We start from the raw sequence: 25,667 nt of genomic DNA on the forward strand, positions 1-25,667 counted from the left end.
GGCACACAGTCTCTTCTTCAGAGGCAGCCTCTTGTTCACTTGGTGTCAGTCTTTCATGGCAATTTTCTGGGCCAGATCCATTCTCAAATCATTAAGATTGGCCTCCCCAACCACCGCCCCCCCCCCCAATTAATGACTTCAATCTGGACTTGCACCTTGACCTTTCTCATAATCAACAAAAAACTTGATCATATAATGATCACTGTCACCTAAATCTTCCCCAACTGATGCTTAAATTATCAAAGAATGGCAAATGCTGATGATCTGAAAATCGACCCAATGCAGCTTATTACTTCTGCTTCGACCTGATTGTTTCTGCTCTCGGCCAGTCCGTTCCCACTTACATCCGTGATTCTTCGGGTATTTTAAATCAGTTTCAGAATTTCCAGTTTGTAGACACCAGCCACCGTCACTTTGCCACAGGTGTGCAATCCCTTTACACATCAGGATGGTCTCAGGGCTTTCTGCTTCTTCATGGAGAAAAGGCCTGAACTGAACCGTACCCATCCCCACCACCAGTCTCCTCCACCTGGCTAAGCTCATCTTCACTCTGAACAACTTCTCCTTTAATACCTGTCCCTTTCTTCAGATCAAAAGTGTGGCCATAATTACTTATACGGGCCCTAATTATGTTTACCTCTTTGTGGAATGTTCCTTGTTCCAGGCCTACACAGTTCCTTCCCCACAAATCTTTTTCCAACATATTGATGGCATCATCAGTGCTTCTTCCCTGTCCTGTCCAGAATTGGAAAAAATGATTAATTTCACTTCCAATTTCCACTCTGCTCTTACCTTCACCTGGTCCATCTCTGACTCCTCTCTTCTCTTCCTCGACATTTCTGTTTCCATTTTTGAGGATAGCCTGGCAACCAATATCCATTATGAACCCATAGACTCCTACAGTTACCTTGACCATACATCCTCACATACTGCTTCGTGTAAAGACTCTATTCCATTCTCCCTGTTTCTCCAACCCCATCACATCTGTTCCGATGATGCCAGCATCCACAAAGGGGCACCTGAAATGTCCACGTTTTCCTCAACCAAGGATTCCCATCACTGTGGTGGACAGAGCCCCGAGCCGTGTCTGATCCATTTCTCACACTTGTGCCCTCACCCCTTCTCTTCATACCCACAACACTGTTAGGGTCCTGTGGTCCTCAGGTACCACTCACAATCATCCAAAAGATCATATGCCACATTTCTGCCACCTCCAACAGGATGCTATCACCAGGCAGATATTCCCTTCCCCTCCCTTGTCAGCTTTCCGCATGGATAATTTCCTCCAGGACATCCTGGTCCACCCCTCGTCCACCCCCAACACCTCTCCAAACCCCCAGAGCATCTCCCCCTGCAATTGTAGAAGATACAACACCTGCCCATTTACTTCCTCTCTCTTCTCAATCCAGGGTTCTAGACACTTCCCAGTGAAATAATGATTTACCTGCATTACACTTAATCTAGTCTACTGTAATCATTGCAATTATCATGACGTTTTATATTCACTGATATCACCACCATCTTGTTTAGAGTCTGATCAGCCTCAGAGTCAGATTTCATCCAATCGTGAGCCTCTTCCTTTCTCTTGTTCTCATTAGCTGCTGTGCTAAATACCCTGTTCTTGTTGGTAGCTGTGTTGTAATACTCGGTTCTCTTTGGCTCTAGTGGGTTCCTCCGTACAACGGATTTGGTTCAGTGGAGGATTCGCTAGGGAACTGTTTGTCACTCATTCCCAAACCACCAAAAAAGGATGTCCTCAAAATGCTGGAAATGGACAAGATCATCCTGCGATATGAGGCTAAGATGGTAAGAAGTGATGAAGGGTCTAGGCCTGAAACGTCAGCTTTTGTGCTCCTGAGATGCTGCTTGGCCTGCTGTGTTCATCCAGCCTCACATTTTATTATCTTGCTTCAAGTGATGTATGTTTAATGGCTCCCACAGATTACACACAAAGGCAATAACAGCAGAGGTGGAAGTCACATGACTACATCAAGCCAGCCACTAGACCAAGGGTACAATTGTATTTCTCCAAACATCCCATTTTTTGGAGACTTTGCAATCTACAGCACAGAAAAAAGCACTTTGGCCCATCAAGTCTGCATTGGTCAATCTACATAGCTAACAATTCTAATCCCATTGTTCAGCACTTGGCCCATAGCCTTGTGTGCCTTGGCATCATAAAGATACATCTAAATACTTCTTAAACAAAATTAGGGTTTCTGCCTGTACCCTTTACAAGCAGTGAGTTCCAGATTCCCACAACCCTCTGAGATTTTCCTAACATCTCCTTTAAACCTCCTGCCCCTTACCTTAAGTTTCTGCCCCTGGTCATTGATCACTTTATCAAGGGAAAATGTTTCTTCCTGTCTGGTTTGCCTATGCCCCTCATAATTTTCATACATCCCAATTATGTCTCCTTCAAACGGTGCCACCAAGATTTCATACAGTTTCAGTATTACTCCACTATGCTTAAACTTCACCCATCTAACAATAAAGGCAAGTGTCCCATGTGTTTTCGTAACCATTTGATCTATCTGCCCCACTACCTTAAAGGTATCAAGGTCCCTATGATCCTCAACACTTTTCAGGGTCCTACTGTTTATCATGTATTTCCTAAATTTTAAGAAGGTTTGCATGCATTATAAGTTACAATTACAGGTTATGCAAGTTACCCAATAAACATGAGCATAAAGTGACCCATTGGTCATTCAGAAAGTAGTGCGTTAATCTCTCATCTCATCAGTTCCACTTTCATCAGTCTCTGCACATGCATCGTCATTATTATTTTATTAACTTATACTAGAATAGAATCCCAATAGAATGTGTAAGCGGGCCATTTGGCCCATTGAGTCCACACTGACCATCTGAAAAGGATCCCACCCAGACCCATCCCTCTACGCTGTGCCTGTAACTCCACACCTAAAATGTTGAATCCACCTAACCTACATGCCCTTGGACAGTATGGACAATTTAGCATGGTCAATCCACCTAACCTGCACATCTTCAAACTGTGGGTGGAAACTGGAGCACCTGAAGGAAACCCATGCAGACATGTGGAGAATGTGCAAACTCCACACAGACAGTCACCTGAGGCTGAAATTGAACCCACAACCCTGGCACCGTAGTCTCCTAATGCTACACGTGCATGTTGTTGTTAACTATTCCACTACCATCAGCTCATTTCTGGGGACATATTCCTTCTCAGAGTGTAGTGACTCAGTGTTTTATCAAGGTGAAATTTTGGTTTTCTGTTGTTTGAGGTGAATTTGACACACAATTCTATTTTACCTCTTGTTCAGTATTAAATTTCATGGTTCAAGGAGTAGTTCAAGTGCAGTGCAACATGAGTCTTTGAAATGGGTTAATTTCCATGCGTTCAGAAGGTGGATTTCTCTACTCAAGCATTATCAGTATAAGTCTGCATTGGATTTGCTTAACTTCTTCATGATCCCTTTGGTGATTTTTCTCAGCCATCTGAGAATTTTCATTTGAGGGGGGAAAGTATATAGGTGAGGTCATGGGCTAGTGGTATTATCATTGGGTTGTTAATTCTGTGACCCAGGCAATGGTCTGGGAACTCAGGTTCCAATCCTGCCATGGCAGACGGTGAATTTGAATTCAATAAAAATCTGGAACTAAGAGATTAATGACAGCCATGAATCCATTGTTGACTGTCAGGAAAAACCTGTCTGGTTCACTGATGTCCTTTCGGGAAGGAAACTGCCATCCTTACCTGGTCTGGTTTATGTATGACCCTCAGTAATGTCGCTGGCTCTTAACTGCCCTCTGTGCAATTAGGGATAGGTTGGAATAAATGCTTGCCTAGCCAGTAACACACACATCCTGTGAATGAATACAAAACAGGTAGCATATCACACTGTAGTGATTGGAGCCAGCTGGGTCTTGTTGACCATGAGATCCTTGATTGGGTTTGTTAACCTGGGCCAATCAGGAAAGTCCTGGCTGACCAGTATAACGAGAAGTTTTACAATCTCCTCAGTTGAGGGTTGACTCTAAGATAGCTGGCCACAGCCAGTGTACTGTGCACTAGAAAAAAGAAATATATTTCTAACCAGGACATTTAGAATCTTTTCAGTTCAGGGGACTGACTCTGAGCTGGCTGGCCACAGCCTGTATAATGTGCACAAGTAAATAAAGGATGACTTGGTGATGGGATACCGACCTCTCTGCAATAATTTCACATATTGAATTTCTCAATCCTTTACAAAGTGACTGAATTCTTCACTTGTACACCATTGGGAATGGTGTAATCACTATCAGACATTCTACAATCTCACGAGAAGTCATCAACATCAGCTGGTTTAACTCTCAATAGGAGGATCACTGACTATCTTGTGATGTCTGAGTAGTAGGAATGCCACAGTGCATACAACAATTTGTATCTCCCAAATAACATTCAGAAAATAACTAGATAACTATGGGTAGTGCAGGGTATAATGGTTAGCACCGCTGCCACACAGCGCCAGGGACCCAGGTTTGATTCTAGCCTTAGGTGACTGTGTGGGTGAAATATGCATGCTCTCCCTGTCTCTGTGTAGGATTACTCCCACAGTCCAAAGACATGCAGGTTAAATGGATTGGCCGTGGGAAATGTCGGCAGGGGGTGGCGGTGGTGGTTAAAGTGATAGGATAGGTCTGGGTGGGATGTTCTCCAGAAGGTCAGTGTGACTCAATGGGCAGAATGGCCTGTTTCTGCACTGCAGGGATTCTATGATTCTGCTACTTTCATTCAGTTTGACTTGCCTCCAAAGTTTGTTCAATGGTTGGCATGGGGCAGTGATAGCTATTAAACGTTTTATTTATATTCTTTGGATCTATGCATACTCTTAGTTTTCCAGGTTTTCTCAGTTTGCATATTCCTAATCCAGCACCCTGCAGTGACCATTTTCTTGCTTCCCTCCTTCATTTTAGGCTGGCCTCGAGTAGATTCTGAACTGGTCTTAGAGTCTCATTAACTTTGAGGTGACATCCAAGACCTGTTAAAAAAAATCTTTATAATCTTTTGGAATGTGTTCAGTGGTTTCGTGGTCAGTGGAATGCTACAAATCTCTTTCAGCATGTTTAGAGTGGCTGATCCATGCTTTAGATTTGCGACAGCTGAGATGAGTGCATTTTGGTTAGCATCTCAGCTTCATTTGTCCTCTCGGGCTAAGTGTTGTACCCACCTTACCTTTCAGGCTTCATCTCTGGGTGACCTCTTTGAGCCACTTTGAACAGATCTGCAAGATTCATGATACTGCACACAGTGTGACACCTCCTTTTCACTTCATCTTCTCCTCCTGCAGTCAACATTCTAACTGTCACAAACCATTTATCAGCTTTAGATTCAATGTTGCCAACCTGTTGAATGATTCATCAGAATCATCATCTAACATATCTCCAACAACCACCTCTGTAGGCTTTCTCTGATTCCTTAGAACTAAACTTTTGGATGCAAAGTGATTCAGCTTTTTGAAGGTATAGTACTGATTTCCATATGCTGGACATGTTTCCTTTTCTTTTGTGTGATCTCTTCTGCAAGATTGACATCATCTCGTCTGGTCTTGCTTGTTCTATTAGCTTTTCCATAAATATTTCTTTCTCACAATCTGCTGTGTTCATTCAGTCTAGAACATCTCTCAGCAAAGCCTTGCCTGTTTTCCCATAATAAACTATGAATTATGATTGATAACCTCAAAGTTTCTGCTCTTGTCAACAGCTTTCTTGAAAATAAGTTTCACCTAATTCAGTGAATGTCCTCTCATGACAAGCCAATCCTGTTTCTGAAGAAATCACCTTTCACTTATCGAAACTCGCAGGAGTCAACCAGAGCACTGATCGATAGTCTACCTAGCAGGTGATGAAATGTTTGCAACCAAACCCACCAGCTCAGCAAGCATGTCTATAACCTCACCCACAACCTGAGCTACAAATCGTCTTGAAAACTTTAAGTAGTCTCTTTTGTGGGTCTGGGCCCTTCACAGTACTTAGGAAGACGAAGGGAGGTCAGAAATAAATTGGGGGAGTGGACTGTGGGAAGGTAGGTGGGATAGTGAAAGATAGATGCAGGTTGGGGGTTGTAGGGATTGGTCAGTGGGAAGGGCGGAGTGGTTAGATAAGAAAGAAGATGGACAGGTCAAGGGGGAGGGGACACGAGGAAGGGCTGGACATGGGACGAGCCTGGGGCTGGGGAGATTTTGAAGTTGGTGAATTCTACGTTGAGGGCAGTGGGCTGTAAGGTCCCGAGGTGGAATATGAGGTGTTATTCCTCTAGTTTACGTGTGGCCTTATTTTGACAGTGGAGGAGGACCAAGATGGACATGTCGCTATGGAAGTGGGAGGGGGATTTGAAATGGCTGGCAACTAGAAAGTGGTGTTGATTGGAGTGTACAGAATGCAAGTGCTCTATGAACCAGTCAGCAAGTTTGTGCTTGGCCTCTCCAATATAGAGGAGACCACACTGGGAGCAATGGATACAATAGACCAGGTTAGAAAATGTGCAGGTGAATTTCTGCCGGATTTAGAATGATTGTTTGGGGCCTTGGATGGAAGTGAGGTGGCGGTGTAGGGGCAGGTGATGCACATTCTGTGGTTGCAGGATAAGAGCCATGTTTGGTGGAATGGTTAGCAGGGAGTATGAAGCTGATAGGGAGACGCAGAGTGAGCAGTCCCTTCAGAAAGCAAATAGGGATGGGAAGGAAATATGTTTTTGGTGGTGGGGTCTGATTGCAGAAAATGGTGAAGAATGACACATTGGATTTGAAGATTGGTGGGGTGGTATGTGAGGACAAAGGGAACTCTATCTGTATTGATATTGGAGGGGAGAAGGGGTTTGAGGGCAGAAGTGCGGGAAATGCAGGAGATGCAGTCGAGGACATTACGAATCATCGGGGAGGGAAATTTATAGTCCTTGAAGTAGGAGGATTGGTGGGATATCTGAGAGTGGAATGCTTCATCCTGGGACCAAATGCGGCAGAGTTGGAGGAATTGGGAGTATGGAAACGCATTTTTGCAGGTGTCTTCCACAGTGTTGACCAAGGGTCCAGACTTGAAGCATTGACTTTCCTGCTCCTCTGATGCTGTCTGACCTGGTGTCTGTCCAGCTGTACATTTTATTGACTTTGACTTCCAGCATCTGCAGTCCCTACTATCTCCTAGTCACTGATCAATAGTCTCTCTCTTCCCCCTGAGTTCTGATGTTAAATACAATTACCATTTAATACGGTGTTCAAAGTGTCCTTTTAAGACTTTCAAAATACATAGTCTGATTTTGCCGCTCTGCAGTGGCCTCTCAGGGCTTATAATACAACTAAGATCACTGTTTCCACAGCCCTTATAACAAAGACTATTCCTGAATGCTTTGGTTGCTATTTCATACATTTTCTCAACAAAATAGAAGAAAACAAACCCTTGCGTTTCCAAAGGAGCACAGATTGGAAAATACGGTCATAGAGGACAAAGGGTCTAGGCCCGAAACGTCAGCTTTCCTGCTCCTGAGATGCTGCTTGGTCTGCTGTGTTCATCCAGCTCCACATCTTGTTATCTTTCACCCATATCAACCAGGTTTCTCACTTCTTCCTTGCTTTTTGTTTCAGTATATGACTCTCCTACTGCTATGAAAATCTGCACATTTTTAGCTGCACCATGTTTCAAGTGATATGTTTAACGAATCTCACTGACTGCACACTAATGTACTTACAGCAAAGGTGGCATAACTATAGCAAGCCAGACAGTACACAAAGGTTAGGATTGCACTTTGTTAAACCAGGGTAAGTAGAAAAAAAAGGGGGAGAACAAGGTAGGTCAGTGAGGCACATTACAGCAGGTGGTACAGGGGAAGATAGAGCAAAGAGCAGGAGACAGGGAACACGGGAGTGTGGGGGTTGTCACATGGGAGATGGAATTAGGGAGGAGATGGGACACAGGAGAGGCAAGAGACTACAGGGAGGGGGCACAGGGCAGGAGTAAGTTGCAAATTTGGGTGAGCTGTGCTCACAGTGGAAGTCAGGGAAAGACAGTGACTCCGTTCTGGAGCTCTGTGATAATGAGTACCAGGCCCTGTTATTAAATGTACTCCCATCTTGGTTGCAGGAGTCCAGGAATCCTGATGACTGGAATCGGCGTTTTATCCTCAGCTTCCATGTGGCCACTGATGAGATCAGCATCTTTGAACCTCCACTCCGCAACTCTGGGAGAATAGGAGGGAGAATATTGTCAAAGATAAGGATTCCCAAACCAGGAAGCAATGTGGAAAAGCCAGAATTTTATACAGCCAAGGATCTGGCCATCTGCTCAATTGTCGAAGGTAAAATTTATTCAGAGTAACTCTCACAAAGTTCTGTGTCGCATATGACCTCTGGTCCTGACCCTGTGACCTGTTTGGTGTGTCTTTGACAGGGACAGATTATAGATCCAAAGGTGGGCTTAGTATTCACACAGGACCATTTCCTGTCTATTTCTCTTTTGAAATTACAAAATGGTTACAGCACAGAATGAGGCCAGTCAATCCATTCCGTCTGTGCTGGATCTCTGAAGGAGTAAGTCACTTAGTACCATTCTCCTAACTTCTCCTGATAACCCTATACATTCCTCCTTTACAGATAACAATTTATTTCCCTTCTGAATACCTCAGGTGAACCTGCCTCCCCTACACACATTCCAGACCCTCACCACTTGCTATGTGAAATAGTGAAGAGTGTTTCCATCACTTTTTTTCCCCAATTATTTTATATCAGTACTGTCTGGTTTTTGGTTCTTGCACCAATGCGAACAGTTTCTCTCTGTCTACTCTGTCCAGCCACCCCTATGATTTTGAACACTTTGGTCAAATTTCCCCTCAATCTTCACTGTACTCAGGAAAACAGCCCCAATTCTCCAATCTGTCTTCATAACAGAGGTTTCTCATCCCTCTAACCATTCTCATGAATATTCTCTGTACTCTCTCCAATGCCTTCATACTTTCCTAAAGTGTAGTGTCAAGATCTGGACTCAACAATCTGAGGCCTAACTAATGTCTTATACAAATTCAACATCACCTCTTTGCTCCTGTACCCTCTATAACTATTAATAAATCCCAAAACAAAGCCAACCTTAGCCAGTCAGCATTTTCTTCATGATCCAGGCCAGCAGGCCATTGTATTTGCTGCCATTTGGGGGATCATCAGCCTGTGCCATTTTTCAGTGGACAATGGAGAACACTTTTCAAGATTTGCCCCAAGGTGGACGTAAACCTGAGGAGGGAAAAATATGTGTTCCAGTTCCTCCAAGTTTGGGCTACAGAGTTCTCAAAACCAGTTTACACTTGTTGGAAGATAAAGCAAGGACAATCAAAATTGTCCCAGCTCCCATGTCTGCATCAGAGCTTAGGTCTTTCCTTGGGTAGGTGAACTGTTATAGAGAATTCATACATAACCTGGCCTCCATCCTGGCTCCCTTACATCTGCTTTTGAAAAAGCTGTAGCCTTGGAAATATTCTCATAGCCAAGACACAGACTTAAGGGAAGTGAAAAAGCAGGTTTTGTTGTCTAAGCTGTTGGCACAATACGATCCTAAGGGAGATGCTGTGCTGCCATGTGGTATCAGGGGAGCGTTGGCTCCCAGATAACCCAATGGAGAGGAATGCCCAATAGCATATGCTTCCCCATAAATACACCGAGAAAGTGAGGGAAGGTTTGGTGGTCATCTTTGATGTGAGAAGGTCCGGCCAGTACCTTTATGAATATAAATTTTGTAATAGTTATGGACCACAAACTCCTACTTGGCCTACTCAAAGCGGATAAGGCTGTGCCGCTCATAGCTTCAGGTTGAATTCAGCAGTGGATGCTCAACCTAAGTGTGCGCAATTACAAGGTGGAACACTGTCTCGGGGCCAAGTAGAAAATATGGATGCTGCCTCATACTGGCAAATACAGCACCGCCTGCTTTTAAACTTTCTGGACACCCTTCTGGTCGCTGCTGAAAATATCAGACTGTGGACACAACAAGGTCCAGTCTTGGCAAAACTAAAACACCTATTGGTGATGCAGGAAACAAAAAGGCCATCACAACCAGAATTGAAATGTTTCTGCATGCAGTGAGACCAGATCACTGTGGAAGATAGCATTTTACTATAGGGAGCAAGAATGATTCTCCTGAGCAAAGATCATCACCAGATACTGGCTGAAGTCCACCAGAGTCATCCAAAACAAAGATGTTGGTGACAATTTATGTCTGGTGGTCAGCCATTGGATACCTATATAGCCTCATTGGCTTGGCAGTGCCCAGAACACCAAGGGGAGGCAATGGCCTATTGATATTATCGCTGGACTGTTAATCCAGAGACTCAGATAACATTCTGGGGATTTGGGTTTGAATCCCCCTGTGGCTGATAATAGAACATAGAACATTACAACACAGTACAGGCCCTTTGGCCCTCGATGTTGTGCCGACCTGTCATACCAATCTCAAGCCCATCTAACCTACACTATTCCATGTACGTCCATATGCTTATCCAATGACGACTTAAATGTACCTGAAGTTGGCGAATCTACTACCATTAGAGGCAAAGCATTCCATTGCCTTACTACTCCGAGTAAAGAAACTACCTCTGACATCTGTCCTATATCTTTTGCCCCTCAATTTAAAGCTATGCCCCCTCGTGCTCGCTGTCACCATCCTAGGAAAAAGGCTCTCCCTATCCACCCTATCTAACCCTCTGATTATTTTATATATTTCAATTAAGTCACCTCTCAACCTTCTTCTCTCTAATGAAAACAACCTCAAGTCCCTCAGCCTTTCCTCGTAAGACCTTCCCTCCAGACCAGGCAACATCGTAGTAAATCTCCTCTGCACCCTTTCCAAAGCTTCCACATCCTTCTTATAATGTGGTGACCAGAACTGTACACAATACTCCAAGTGCGGCCGCACCAGAGTTTTGTACAGCTGCAGCATAACCTCTTGGTTCCGGAACGTGATCCCTCTATTAATAAAAGCTAAAAACAACAATAAAACAACAATAAAAGCAACAAACAAATGTACCTCCCAGTCGCAAACCATTTCCACTCCCCCTCCCATTCTCTAGATGACATGTCCATCATGGGCCTCCTGCACTGCCACAATGATGCCACCCGAAGGTTGCAGGAACAGCAACTCATATTCCGCCTGGGAACCCTGCAGCCATATGGTATCAATGTGGACTTCACCAGTTTCAAAATCTCCCCTTCCCCTACTGCATCCCTAAACCAGCCTAGTTCATCCCCTCCCCCCACTGCACCACACAACCAGCCCAGCTCTGCCCCCCCACCCACTGCATCCCAAAACCAGTCCAACCTGTCTCTGCCTCCCTAACCGGTTCTTCCTCTCACCCATCCCTTCCTCCCACACCAAGCCGCACCCCAGCTACCTACTAACCTCATCCCACCTCCTTGACCTGTCCGTCTTCCCTGGACTGACCTATCCCCTCCCTACCTCCCCACCTATACTCTCTCCACCTATCTTCTTTACTCTCCATCTTCGGTCCGCCTCCCCCTCTCTCCCTATTTATTCCAGCTCCCTCTCCCGATCCCCCTCTCTGATGAAGGGTCTAGGCCCGAAACGTCAGCTTTTGTGCTCCTGAGATGCTGCTTGGCCTGCTGTGTTCATCCAGCCTCACATTTTATTATCTTAAAACACAGTATGCCTTCTTAACAGCCCTGTCAACCTGGGTGGCAACTTTCAAGGATCTGTGTACATGGACACCGAGAATTTGAACTCATTAATTGTCTGGAATTAAGAATTTAATGATGACCATAAATGTATTGCTGATTGCTGGGAAAAACCCATCTGGTTCACTAATGTCCTTTAGAGAAGGAAACTGCCACCCTCACCTGGTCTGGCCTACACGTGACTCCAGACCCACAGCACTGAGGGTGACACTTAATTGCCTAGAGGACAGTTAAGAATGGGCAATAAATGCTGGCCCAGTCAGAGACATCCTCATCCTGTGAATGAATAAATGAATAATGGAACAAGGACAAAAGTTACAGCCAGCAACACGGTAATGATCAGGTAAACCCTGGACTCTGTTATACCTCAACTACACCTGTCCTTTCACGTGGGCTGAATGTTCCTAGTCATTGTTGATGCCCTTTCAAAGTGGTTGGATCTGCGTGGAGTTCATTCAACAAATTCAGGGATTTTTTGTTTCCTTTATTCATTCACAAACCAACAAAAATCCAATAAACATCACTCTGTTTTCTGTCACTCAGTAAATTTCACATTTGTGCTGCTACTATCACTTTAATTCCAAGAACTCTAGGAAACAGGGTCTCCTAATGGAATATGAACAGCTAGGATCCAAATTAAAAAGCAGAACCAAAAAGATAATAATCTCGATTTCTACCTGAGACACAAGCTAATTGGCATGGGTCAATAAGACTGAGGAGGTAAATGCCTGGCTGAAAGATTGGTTTTGGAGAAATGGGTTTGAGTTCATGGGATACTGGCACCATTACCGGGAAGAAAGGACCTGTTCTGATGGAGCAGTCTTCATCTGGTCAGCATGGATAAGTTGGACCAAAGGGTCTGTTTCCATGGTGCATGATTCTATGTGAATTGTGCTGGGACCAGAGTCCTAGTGGATCACATAACTAGGGTTATAGACATGGCTTTAAACTAAATAAAATAGATGTGGAGTGGATGCTCCCTTTTGTGGGGCATTCGAGGACGAGGGGTCATAGTTTTAAGATAAGGGGTAGCAAATTTAAAACAGAGTTGAGGAGAAACTACTTCTCCCAAAGGGTTGTGAATTTGTGGAATTTGGTACCCTAGAAGTGTGGTGCCTGCTGGGACATGAATAAATTTAAGGAGTTAGACAGATTTTTAACTGGTAATGAGTTGAAGGATTATGGGGAGAAGGCAGTAAAATGGAGGTGAGGAGCATATCAACCATGATCAAATGGTGCAGCAGACTTTGATAGGCCAAATGGCCTAATTCTACTCCTATCTTGATTAGATTAAATTCCCTACAGTGTGGAAACAGGCCCTTCAGCTCAACAAGTCCACACTTCTCCTTGAAGCATCCCACCCAGAACCATCCCCTTATAACCCACACACCCCTGAACACTACGGGTAATTTAGCATGGCTGATCCACCTAACTTGCACATCTTTGGACTGTGGGAGGAAACCCACGCAGACACAGGGAGAACATGCAAAATCCATACAGACTGAACATAGAACATTACAGCACAGTACAGGCCCTTCGGCCCCCGATGTTGTGCCGACCTGACATACCGATCTCAAGCCCATCTAACCTACACTATTCCATGTACATCCATATGCTTATCCAATGACGACTTAAATGCACCTAATGTCGTCCGAGGTGGGAATCGAACGCAAGTCCCTGGCGCTGTGAGGCTGCAGTGCTAACCACTGAGCACTTACGAGCTCTAACGTTCCTCAGAAGTCTGTCTGGGAGTCCATATACACCCCAGTGTTATAGAACAGAGACACCTTTGAAGTTTGCATCACACACAGGCAGGGCAGTAAAGCAGGCGGTTAGCACACTTGCCTTCATTGCTCAGACTTTTGAGTACAGGAGTTGGGACGTCATGTTGAGGTTCTACAGGACATTGGTGAGACCTCTTCTGGAGTTCTGGTTGCCCTGTTAGAGAAAGGATATTATTCATTTGGAGTGAGTTCAGCAAAGATTTACCAGGATGCTGCTGAGACTGGAGGGTTTGAGTTATAAGGTAAGGCTGAATAGGCTGGGACTTTTTTTCCATTGGAGTGTTGGAGGTTGAAGGCTGATCTTATAAAAGTTTGTAAACTCGAGGGGCATAGATAAGGCAAATAGGGCTATGGGGAGAGTGCAGGGAAGTGGAGTTGAAATACCCATCAGCCATGATTAAATGGCGGAGTGGACTTGATGGGCCGAATGGCCTTACTTCCACTCCTATGTCTTATGGTCTTAAATAGCAACAGTCCTTTCCTTCGGGTCGAGAGAGTTCAAAAAAAAGGGAATATTTTTAAGGTGAAAGGAGGAAAAGTTTTAAAAGGGACATGAGGAGCAACTTCCAGAGGAGGTGATGGATGCAGATACAGTTACAACATTTCAAACACATTTGGGTAAGTACATGACTAGGAAGGGTTCAGAGGGAAATGGACCAAGCACAGGCAGGTGGGACTAGTTTAGTTTAGGATTATGGTCAGCACAGACTGGATGGACCAAAGGGTCTGTTTCCATGCAATATGACTCTATGACAGAAAAAGGAGACAAACAGTCCCGAGGAATTCAGGTTGCAGGTATGTGAGGACAGAAGTTCCTCAGGGTAGTGTCCTGGACCCAACCATCTTCAGCTACTTCATCAATGACCCTCCCTCCATTATAAGCTTCACCAATGACTGTACAATGTCAGCAACATTCACAACTCCTCAGAAACCAAAGTATTCTATGTCGAAATGCAACAAAACCTGGATAATATCCAGACTTGGGCTGACAATTAACAACTAACATTCACACCACACGAATGCCAGGCAATGAATATCTCCAATAAGAGACAATCTAACCACTGCCCTTCACATTCAATGGCATTACCATCACCGACTCCCCCACTATCAACATCCTGGGGATTACCAATGACCAGTAATTCAATTGCACCCCACCCCCGCCGCCTCAACACCATATGCAAATATGATGTGAGAAAAAGACTTTTTCACTCAATGAGTAGTTAGTGTGTGGAATGCATTGCCTAGAAATATGATGGAGGCACGTTCATTTGAGTCGTTCAGCAGGCCATTGGATGATTATTTAAACAGAAACAACATTCAAAAGCTGTGGGGTAAAGGCAGGAAATAGCGCTATGGTAAAATGCTAATTCAGAAGGCTAGTGCTGACTCAATAGGCTGAATGGCTACTTTCTGTACGATATCATTTTTGTGATTTTGATACAACTACTGTGGTTCCAAGAGCAGGTTTGAGGTTAGGAATACTGCAGCAAGAAGCTCACCTGTTGCTTATCAGGAAAAAAAAAATCTGCTTCACTGCCATGCTTACCTCATTTGGCCTACATGTGACTGAAGACCCACAGCAATGTGATTGATTCTTAATTGGCCAGAGGATGGACAGTAATGCTGGCCTGACCAGAAACACCATATCCTGTGGATACATTTTTAAAAACTGGCTTTTTGCCACCAGGGGCCAGATCCCTCGGCACCAAAGCATTTTGAAGTTTCTCTCGATTTTGATAACAAGTTGCATTTTTATTCTTCCGACCAAAACAGATAACCTCACATACAACACACCACGTTAAGCTTCATCTGCCACATTTTGGTCCTAAACCAAACTATTCATATCCATTTATAAATTCATTATTTCTTCACTACAATTATGTTCTGACTTATTTCAGTTTCATTTGCAATTTTTTTTAATAGCTCATTCTATCCCTTCATCCAAGTCATTAATACAGATTGTAAATAGTTGCATCCCAAAGATGAAACCCTGTGGCATCCCATTAGTTACAGCTTGCCAACAAGAATATGACATACTTATCCTGTCTGCTTCTGTTGGTTAGTCAATCCTCTATCCAAGCTTGTATATTACCTCTATCTCCACATTACACATTGTGTATTAATATTTTATGTGGCATCTTATCACATGCCTTCTGGAAGTCCAGATATTATATATCTACATCCACTTGGCTTGTTACATAGTGGCACAGTAGTTCACACTTCTGCCTCATTGCACCAGGGACTCAGGTTCAATTCCAACCTCGGTGATGTATTGTATGGAATCTGCAATTTCTCCCTGTGTCTATGAAGATCATGGAGCTGAATTAGGTTGAGCGTGGCTGATATATCTCATAGCCCCATTCTCCAGCATGAGAGACAGTGTGTCTCTGAACGGAACTGATGTTCACTTCCACTTTATTTTGACCTGATCTCTCGGCGGCTCCTGGCGGGTTCCGGACTGATTGCTCGGTGGCTTAGGGTGGGTCCCCGAGCGGTATTTCAGCCAGTGCCAGCCTGGTCCCTTGGCAGCTCACGGTCATGGCCCAGACTCAGTGTGAGTAGGTCTTGCCCAAGCATGTTCCCGAGGCACCGATGGAGATCAGAGAGGAGGCAGTGTCAGCAGCAACAATGATATCCACTGCAGCAGTGTCAAGAACAGGCAGCACAGCGAGAAATGGTGAGGACTCATCAATGATTGCTGAACTTTTAACTTACTCCTTCATTTTCCTAGTTTAAACTAAGAAAGACTTTAATGTAAACTATTACCAAGACTTTATTTTTCAACTATTTTATGAAATGCTCAAGTTTTTAAACTCTCATTTCTCTTACTACTTTGTACCTAAGTTCTTTTCTGTACCTTGGCACCTAAGACGGTGCCATGTGTAGTGACATTATACACTTTTCACTGTATCCTTGTACTTCTGTACTTGAATGCACATGACAATAAAATCTAAATCTACATCTTCAAAGAACTTTAAGCAAATTAATCATAAAACCATGCTTACTCTGTTAACACAGTGTGGAGCTGGAGGAACACAGCAGGCCAAGCAGCAGAGGAGCAGGAAAGTTGACGTTTCAGGCTGGGACCCTTCTTCAGTTCCTGCAAGAAAACAATATCAAGCCCACCGACTCCTGCAGCTACCTAGACAACACCTCCTCTCACCCACCATCCTGCAGGAATGCACCAGCATCTGCAGTTCTTATTATCTCTTACTCTGATAAATTTCATTTTGATTTTTCAAGTGTCATACTGTTACTTCCTTGATAATGGATTCTAATAAATTCCCAATGATAGACGTTAAACTAAACGGTCCTTAGTTTCCTACTTTCTGTCTCCCCTTGTTCCGACCACTGAAACCTTTCCAGACTTGAGGCAGTTTTGGAATATTATAACCAATCTCTTTGGTCCAAGGAGAATCAGGTTAGTTTGCAAACAGGACCAGAACGGCAGACACTTGCCTGTGGGGAGGGGGTGGGAGGTCTCAGTCATTTTCACCTGCAAAGATTCCCTTTTATAGCAACTCAACTATAATCTTACCTGGAAATTCTGAGATTCAAACTTCGTTGGATCTAAGGAGTTACGAGACAGACTCCACACAGGCCTGAAACACATGCACCTTAAAGGACTTGAAATTGGAACACTTCATTCACTGATTGACTTACAATGCTATTCATAACCTAAACACGTATCTTTACCGCTAGATACTGCTTTTCTTGCGTATGTGTGTCTAAGTCTGAGAGAGCGTGTGTGAATGATAATGTGTACTGCATTCCCCTGGGGGATAGTTGAAGTGAATAATTTGGCTGCATTAAGGAAGAGACGTGAGGGAGAATGAGTAGAGGGGTACATTGGTATTTAAATGAGGAAAGATGGGAGGAGGGTCGAGTGGGGGCTTAAAGACCTGCACAGTAATTAGTTGGCTGAATGGCTTGTTTCTGTGCTATTACCTTGTGTGTTATGCTGTGTATGTGATGTTCCAAGTGCTACAATTCAATCTCGCATCCACATTCTCCCTTTGCCCCAGTCAGTGTCAACAGCCTTGCTCATAATTGGCTATTTTTCTCTCTTCAGTACTCGGTTGCCGTTTCATCATCACCGATGCTGATGAATATGTTTACAAATACCTGCAAGCAAATGCTGCAGAATTTCCAAGTGAGGTTCTCAACTCATTCCAGCAGAAAGCTCAGGAAAGGAAGGCACAAATGGTCCAGGAGTCGCTGGAAACTCAACAGAAGGAGATGGATCAGAAAGCTCGGTCAGTCATCCTTTTGTTTTCCATTTCCGGTTTAATTTTGTCCTGTTTACTCTGACATATAGCCCTACAGCTGCAGCACTGTAAATGGCCACCAGTCTTTCCACCAAGTTGGGGAACCTGACCGTACTCAGCTGTCACACATCAAATCAGCTCAAGGCACAGATTCCAATAATTGTGTCTGAATGACCTGAACTGACCTATCTCATTAGCAGGACGAGATTGGTTTGCTGGCCTTAAGATAATTGGCCCCAGCCAGGTCTCACTCAAGCAGACAGACCTGACCTGCAGGCTTAAAAAATACATTTAAGGTTGGAATATAATAACCCCCAAGATTCCAAGGGCAATAAATGCATTCTGAAGAAGGTTCACTGAACCTGAAATGTTAGCTGCTTTTTCTCCATGGATGCTGCCAGACCTGCTGAGTTTCTCCATTTTTTTGCAATAAATGTGGGACCAGCCAGCGATGACTACCTCCAGTGAAAGAATAAAAAGTTCTCAGCACATGGGAATCTCTACATGTGGCTGTGCTCCCTTCTTACTGTAAGTTTCTCAAATGCTGCTGGTAACAATATCCCTTTCCACCATCAGTGATTAACCTCAATGCACGTAAACAAACCCGCCACCCCCTCCACCTCACAGCTGTATGTCATCCACTCCTCTCCCTCAACACCAACCCCCACCCCCAACCTGCCCCTCACCATCTGTGGTCAAAGTCTAACTGCTTGACTTCAGTGAAACGATTAAGGGAAAATTGCAAATCAGAATAATATAGCAAGAAACGTAAAAACAGATCCAAAATCTATTCTATTTCATTCTCCCAATTTCTCAGGCTCCATCTCTATCTCATCTGCTTTGATGATGCCACCTTCCACAAGGGAGCATCAGAATTGTCCATCTTTTCCCTAAACTGCAGATTCCCTGCTACCAGAGTCGATAGGGTTATTAGTCACGTATGACCCATTTCCCGCACTTCTCTTCCCTCCCACCACACTAATGGGGTCCCCCAGCCCTCATTTTCCACCCTACCAGCGTCTATATTCAAAGGATCATAAGCTGCCATCTCCAGCAGGATGCCACCACCAGACAAATATTCCCCTCCCTTGTCTGCATTTCACATGGACCATTCCCTCTAGGAAACCCCAGTCCACTACTCCTTCACTCCCAACACCCCCTCCCACAGCCCAATGGCACCTTCACCTATAATCACCGAAGATACAACACCTACCTAGTTACCTCCTCCCTCCTCACTATCCAATACTTCACACCCCTTCCAGGTGAAGCAGCACTTTACCTGCATTTCACACAATCTAGTCTATTACAATCACTGCTCACAATGTCATCTCCTTTATAATGGGGAGATGAAGCTCAGACTGACTGACTGCTTCACAGAACACCTACGTTCTGTCTGTAAAGAGGACCCTAAGCTTGCGGTTGCCTGCCACTTCATTAGCACTCTTATCCCTGGCTAACATCTCTATCGCAGACCTGCTGCAGTGCTCCAGTGAAGCTCGGTGCAAGCTGTAAGAACAGCATCTCATTTTCTACTTGAGGACCCTGCAGCCGTCAGGATTCAATATGGAGTTCAATAACTTTAGAACCTGAACACTTCCTTTCATGTCCTTTACCCACTCCAACACACCAGGCCCTGACATGACAGGCTGCTTTCAGCAAAACTAACCCATTTTCACCAACTCATAGTCCCCATTATCATCTGTTCTTTCTCCCTGGCTTACTATCAGCCATCCCTTTCTCTCCTGTCTTTGTCTCTCTGTGGGCTCCACCTCCATCTATCTGTTCACACCTCTCTGACCTCTCCCTCAGCATATATACAAAATTTTCATAGCTACCATCAGTTCTGAAGGACTAGATTCGAAATATTAACTCAGTTTTCGCTCCACAGATGCTGCCAGGCCTCACGAGTTTCTCCAGCACTTTCAGCTATTGCCTTGTAAAAAGGAAATGATCAGAAAGGATAAAAATAGACTTATTATAGGCAGTTTCAGCAAAACTTACCATTGGGAAAACAGAAATGGCAGAGAAACTGAGTTATTTATTTTTAGAGATAGTGGAACTGCAGATGCTGGAGCATCTGAGATAACAAGGTGCAGAGCTGGATGAACACAGCAGGCTGAGCAGGAAAGCTAACGTTTCGGGCCTAGACTCTTCTTCAGAAAAGACCCTTCGGAACAAGGGTCTAGGCCCGAAACATCAGCTTTCCTGCTCAGCCTGCTGTATTCATCCAGCTCTGCACCTTATTTATTTTTATCTGTTTTCACCGAGGATGCAAAAAAATTCCTGGAAATACTTAGAGTCCTGGGACTAGCAAGAATGAGGAAGTGAAACATATACGTGACAGTAAAAAGAATAGTACTTTTGAAACTAATGGGACTTAAAGAAGATAAATCCCCTTGACCTGATGCCTTCCATCCCAGTGTGTTGAAACAGGTGGATCACCTTTCAGAACTGTACAGAATCTGGGTGGTAGCTGCAGACTGGAAGATAGTAAATGAGTCATACTATTTAATAGAGGAAATAGAAAATGTGGAACTACTGACTCACCAGTCTGACAGCAATAACAGGGAAATTACTGGAATGTCTGTTAAACAATTTTATAATAAAACACTTAGAACAATGATGATAGGATTGGGCAGTGCCAAAATGGATTTATGAAAGAGAAACCTGCTTAAAAAACCTGTTGGAGCTTCTTGAATATCTAATCAGGGGAATAGACAAAGGGGAAAAGGTGGAATGTGATACGTTTAGAATTCAGAAAGGTTTTGATAGGGTCCTACACAAGAGGTTAAGTTATCTCAGTACAGTCTCAGAATAAGAGGAAAACAATTGAAGACTGAGATAAGGAACATACTCTGAAGTTGGTGTATCTTTGTGAAATTCTCTACCTCAGGGGTCTGTGACAGTTCAATCATTGAGTAAATTCAAGTCAAAGATCAACAGATTTTGAAGATATCAAGGGATACAGGGATATCAAAATTAGAGGACATGAGACTAGAGGGAATATATTGTCAGGAATTAAGAACTGGTCAACCGACAGAAAATAGAAGAGGAATGAATGGGTCAGAGATGATGGGAACTGCAGATACTGGAGAATCCAAGATAACAAAGTGTGAAGCTGAATGAACATAGCAGGCCAAGCAGCATCTCAGGAGCACAAAAGCTGACGTTTCGGGCCTTGACCCTTCATCAGAGAGGGGGATGGGGAGAGGGTTCTGGAATAAATAGGGAGAGAGGAGGAGGCGGACCGAAGATGGATAGAGGAGAAGATAGGTGGACAGGAGAGTATAGGTGGGCTGATAGGGAGGGGATAGGTCAGTCCAGGGAGGACGGACAGTACAAGGAGGCGGGATTAGGTTAGTAGGTAGGAAATGGAGGTGCAGCCTGCGGTGGGAGGAGGGGATAGGTGAGAGGAAGAATGGGTTAGGGAAGCGGGGACAAGCTGGGCTGGTTTTGGGATGCAGTGGGGGGAGGGGAGATTTTGAAGCTTGTGAAGTCCACATTGATACCATTGGGCTGCAGGGTTCCCGAGCAGAATATGAGTTGCTGTTCCTGCAACCTTTGGGTGGCATCATTGTGGCACTGCAGGAGGCCCATGATGGACATGTCGTCTAAGGAATGGGAGGGGGAGTTAAAATGGTTCGCGACTGGGAAGTGCAGTTGTTTATTGCGAACCGAGCGGAAGTGTTCTGCAAAGTGGTCCCCAAGCCTCCACTTGGTTTCCCAAATGTAGAGGAAGCCACAACGGGTACAGTGGATGCAGTATACCACATTGGCAGATGTGCACATGAACATCTGATAGATATGGAAAGTCATCTTGGTGCCTGGGATGGGGGTGAGGGAGGAGGTGTGGGGGCAAGTGTAGCACTTCCTGCGGTTGCAGGGGAAGGTGACGGGTGTGATGGGGTTGGAGGGGAGTGTGGAGCGGACAAGGGAGTCACGGAGAGAATGGTCTCTCCGGAAGGCAGACAAGGGTGGGGATGGAAAAATGCCTTGGGTGGTGGCGTCGGATTGTAGATGGCAGAAGTGTTGGAGGATGATTCGTTGTATCAGGAGGTTGGTGGGCTGGTATGTGAGGATGAGGGGGATTCTCTTAGGGCGGTTGTTGCGGGAAATGCGGGAGACACGGTCAAGGGCGTTCTCGACCACTGTGGGGGGAATGTTGAAGTCCTTGAAGAACGCTGACGTCTGGCATGTGCGGGAGTGGAATGCCTCATCCTGGGAGCAGATGCGGCGGAGGCAAAGGGATTGGGAATAGGGGATGGAATTTTTGCAGGAAGGTGGGTGGGAGGAAGTGTATTCTAGGTAGCTGTGGGAGTCGGTGGGCTTGAAATGGATATTGGTTTCTAACTGGTTGCCTGAGATGGAGACAGAGAGGTCCAGGAAGGTGAGGGATGTGTTGGAGATGGCCCAGGTGAACTTGAGGTTGGGGTGGAAGGTGTCGAAGTGGATGAACTGTTTGAGCTCCTCTTGGGAGCATGAGGCGGCGCCGATACAGTTATCAATGTAACGGAGGAAGAGGTGGGGTTTAGGGCCAGCGTAGGTGCAGAAGAGGGACTGTTCCATGTAACCTACAAAGAGGCAGACATTGCTTGGGCCCATGCAGGTACCCATGGCCACCCCCTTTGTCTGTAGGAAGTGGGAGGAATCGAAAGAGAAGTTGTGAGGATGAGTTCAGCTAGGCGGATGAGGGTGTCGGTGGAGGGGGACTGGTCGGGCCTGCAGGACAGGAAGACGCGGAGGGCCTTGAGGCCATCTGCATGAGGAATGCAGGTGTATAGGGACTGGATATCCATGGTGAAAATGAAGTGTTGCGGACCGGGGAATTGGAAGTGATGGAGGAGGTGGAGGACGTGGGTTGTGTCATGGACGTAGGTGGGGAGAACCTTATTGTTCCCCAACCGCACACTGCCCCCTTCTATCTCCTTCCCAAAATCCACAAACCTGCCTGCCCTGGTCGGCCCATTGTCTCCGCCTGCTCCTGCCCCATCGAACTCATCTCCACCTATCTGGACTCCATTTTCTCCCCGTTGGTCCAGGAACTCCCCACCTCAGCAGTGTGGATGGCTCCTAACTACCCTCCAAAATGGCCTAGCAGTTCAACGGTAATGGTGAAGGCAACAAATACTGGCCTTGCGAGCGAAGCCCACACCTTCTATAAGAATGAAAAAAAAAGTGAAGTTGTCCACTTTGGTAGGAAAAACAGCATGGGAAGTGTTAAAATTGTAAGGGACTTGCATGTCCTTTTTCATAAGTCACTGAAAATTAACATATAGGTGAAACAAGCAACTGGAAAGGCAAATAGCATGTTGGCCTTCATCATAACGGGATTTCAGTCCAAGAGTAAAGTTGTCTTGCTGAAGTTGTATAGAGCTTTAGTGACACCTCATCTGGAGCAATGTGTGCAGATTTCTCCGGATCTAAGGAAGGCTATATATGTCGTTGAGGCAACAGGGGATCATCAGGTTAATCCCTGGCTGTGTTTATTGGAAATCAGTCATCTCGGCTCCAGGACATCCTCAGGGTAGTGTCCTCAGCCCGACCACCTTCAGCTGCCTTATCAATGACCTTCCCTCCATCATAGGGTCAGAAGTGCGGTTGTTTTCTGATGATTGCACATTTTTCAGCACCATTCGGGGAAGCGATGGCCTAGTGGTATTATCGCTGGACTATTAATCCCACCACAGCAGATGGTGGAGTTTGAATTCAATAAAAATATCTGCAATTAAGAATCTAATGATGACCTTGAATCCATTGCTGATTGTCAGGAAAAACCTATTTGGTTCACTAATGTTCTTTATGTGGTGACTCTTAACTGCCCTGGACAATTAGGAATGGGCGATAAATGCTGCCTAGCCAGTGATGCCCTCATCCTGTTAATGAATAAAGATTCATGACTCCTCAGATAGTCCATACCAAAATGCAGCAAAATCTGGACAATATCCAGGTTGGGGCTGAAAAGTGACAAATAAATAATCAGGCCTCACAAGTGCCAGGCAAAGACCATCTCCAAAATGAGAGAATCTGTTCGTCATCCTTTTGACATTCAATGGCATTACTATTGTTGAATCCCCCACAATAAACATCCTGGGTGTTACTATTGACCAGAAACCAAACTGGAGTATCCATATAAGTATTGTGGCTACAAGAGTAAGACAAAGACTAGCAATGTTACAGCATGTAACACTCCTCCTAACTCCCCAAACTTGTTGATCTACAAGGCATGAGTCAGGAGTGTGATGAACTCTCTCTACTTGCCTGGATGTGACTCCAACCAAACTCAAGCAGCTTGACACCTTCCAGGACAAAGAAATCTGCTTGATTGGCACCATATCCACAAACATCCACTCCCTCCACCACTACTGCACAGCAGTGTACCAGCAACAAGACACAATGGAGAATTTGGCCAAATGTCTTTAGACAACACCTTCCAAACCTGTGACTACTTCCATCTAGAAGGACAAGGGCAGCAGATACATGGGGACACCATAGAACATTACAGCACAGTACAGGCCCTTCAGCCTTCGATGTTGTGTCGACCTGTCATACCAATCTGAAGCCCATCTAACCTACACTATTCCATGTACGTCCATATGCTTATCCAATGACGACTTAAATGTACCTAAAGTTGGCGAATCTACTACCGTTGCAGGCAAAGCGTTCCATTCCCTTACTACTCTCCTCATCCTGATTTGGTAATATATCATTGTTCCTCCACTGTCACTGGGTCAAAATCTTGGAAACTCCCTAACAGCATTGTGGATCTACAACACACAGACTGTGGCGGGTGAAGAAGACAGCTCACCACCACCTCTTTAATGGCAACTAGGCCTGGGCAATAAATGCTGATCCAGTCAGCAACGCCCACATTCCATGAAAGAATAGATAATCATGGAACCAAACTGAGGATATTCTCTAAAGTTTAGAAGGATGAGAGGTGATCTCATCTTAAAACAAAATCCTAACAGGAATCAACAGGGTAGATGCTGGTAGAATGTTACCCCTGACTAAATGGGAGTATAGTCTCAGAGTAGAGGGAAACCATTGAGGAGTGGGATATGGAACAACATCTTCATTCAGAAATTGTCACATCTTTGGTATTCTCTACCTCAGGGGTTTGTGATGGCTCAATCACTGACTAGATTCAAGACTAAGATCAATAGATTTGAAGATATCAAGGAATAAGGGGAATGCATAGGAAACTGACATTATGATAAATGAGTTTATATAGTGGGGATGCGGGCTCAAGGGGGTGAATGATCTATTCCTGCTGCTGTTCCATATTTTCCTTTGTAATTTGTTGTTTTTTGTTTCTCTAGCTGTGTGTCATTTGGTGATCCGGTACTTGCTCCTGCCGAGATCAGCAGAGAGGACTGTGTAATGATACCATCAGAATGCAGACAGTTCCTTGACCCTATTCCATCAAAAGCACAGTCCCAGGAGGATATCCAGACACATCAATGCAAGAGAGATATCTGCCCACCACTGAACCAGGGAGATACCCGCCCACCAAAGATCCAGGGAGGTATCTGCCCACAACAGATCCAAGCAGATATCCGCACACCTCAACATCGAGCAGATATCTATATGCCACAGAACCAAGGCGATGCTTGCCTACCACAGAATCAGGGAGATATCCACACACCTCAATACCAAACAAATATCCGCACACCACAGAACCAGGGAGATATCCGCACACCTCAATACCAGACAGATATCCGCATACCACAGAACCAGGGAGATATCTGCACACCTCAATACCAGACAGATATCCACACACCTCAGTGTGTTCCCACGGGACTTCAAGATCAAAGTACATTTCAGAATTATAACTGTTGATGTTGAAAAGGGGAACAATGATCTTTGTAATTGGGAACATAATGCAAACTGAATAAAGTAATATTTGAAACATTTCCAGCAGACTGTTAGATAAT

At 44.7% G+C, this 25,667-nt stretch overlaps 1 protein-coding gene across 2 annotated transcripts in view; it reads left to right on the top strand.

Moving 5' to 3' along the window:
• efhc1 (EF-hand domain (C-terminal) containing 1) overlaps positions 1–25,624 on the top strand; it is a 45,539-nt gene extending 19,915 nt beyond the window's left edge. For both annotated transcript variants that reach the window (XM_059648798.1, XM_059648799.1), the window contains exons 7-10: positions 1,666–1,806; positions 8,092–8,305; positions 17,538–17,721; positions 25,053–25,624. In XM_059648798.1, coding sequence (XP_059504781.1) covers positions 1,666–1,806; positions 8,092–8,305; positions 17,538–17,721; positions 25,053–25,572 — 1,059 coding nt within the window. In that variant the 3' untranslated portion in view covers positions 25,573–25,624. The remainder of the gene's footprint in view (positions 1–1,665; positions 1,807–8,091; positions 8,306–17,537; positions 17,722–25,052) is intronic.
• Positions 25,625–25,667: the final 43 nt, after the last annotated feature.

Source organism: Stegostoma tigrinum, chromosome 9 (genome assembly GCF_030684315.1).
Source record: "Stegostoma tigrinum isolate sSteTig4 chromosome 9, sSteTig4.hap1, whole genome shotgun sequence".
NCBI lineage: Eukaryota > Metazoa > Chordata > Chondrichthyes > Orectolobiformes > Stegostomatidae > Stegostoma > Stegostoma tigrinum.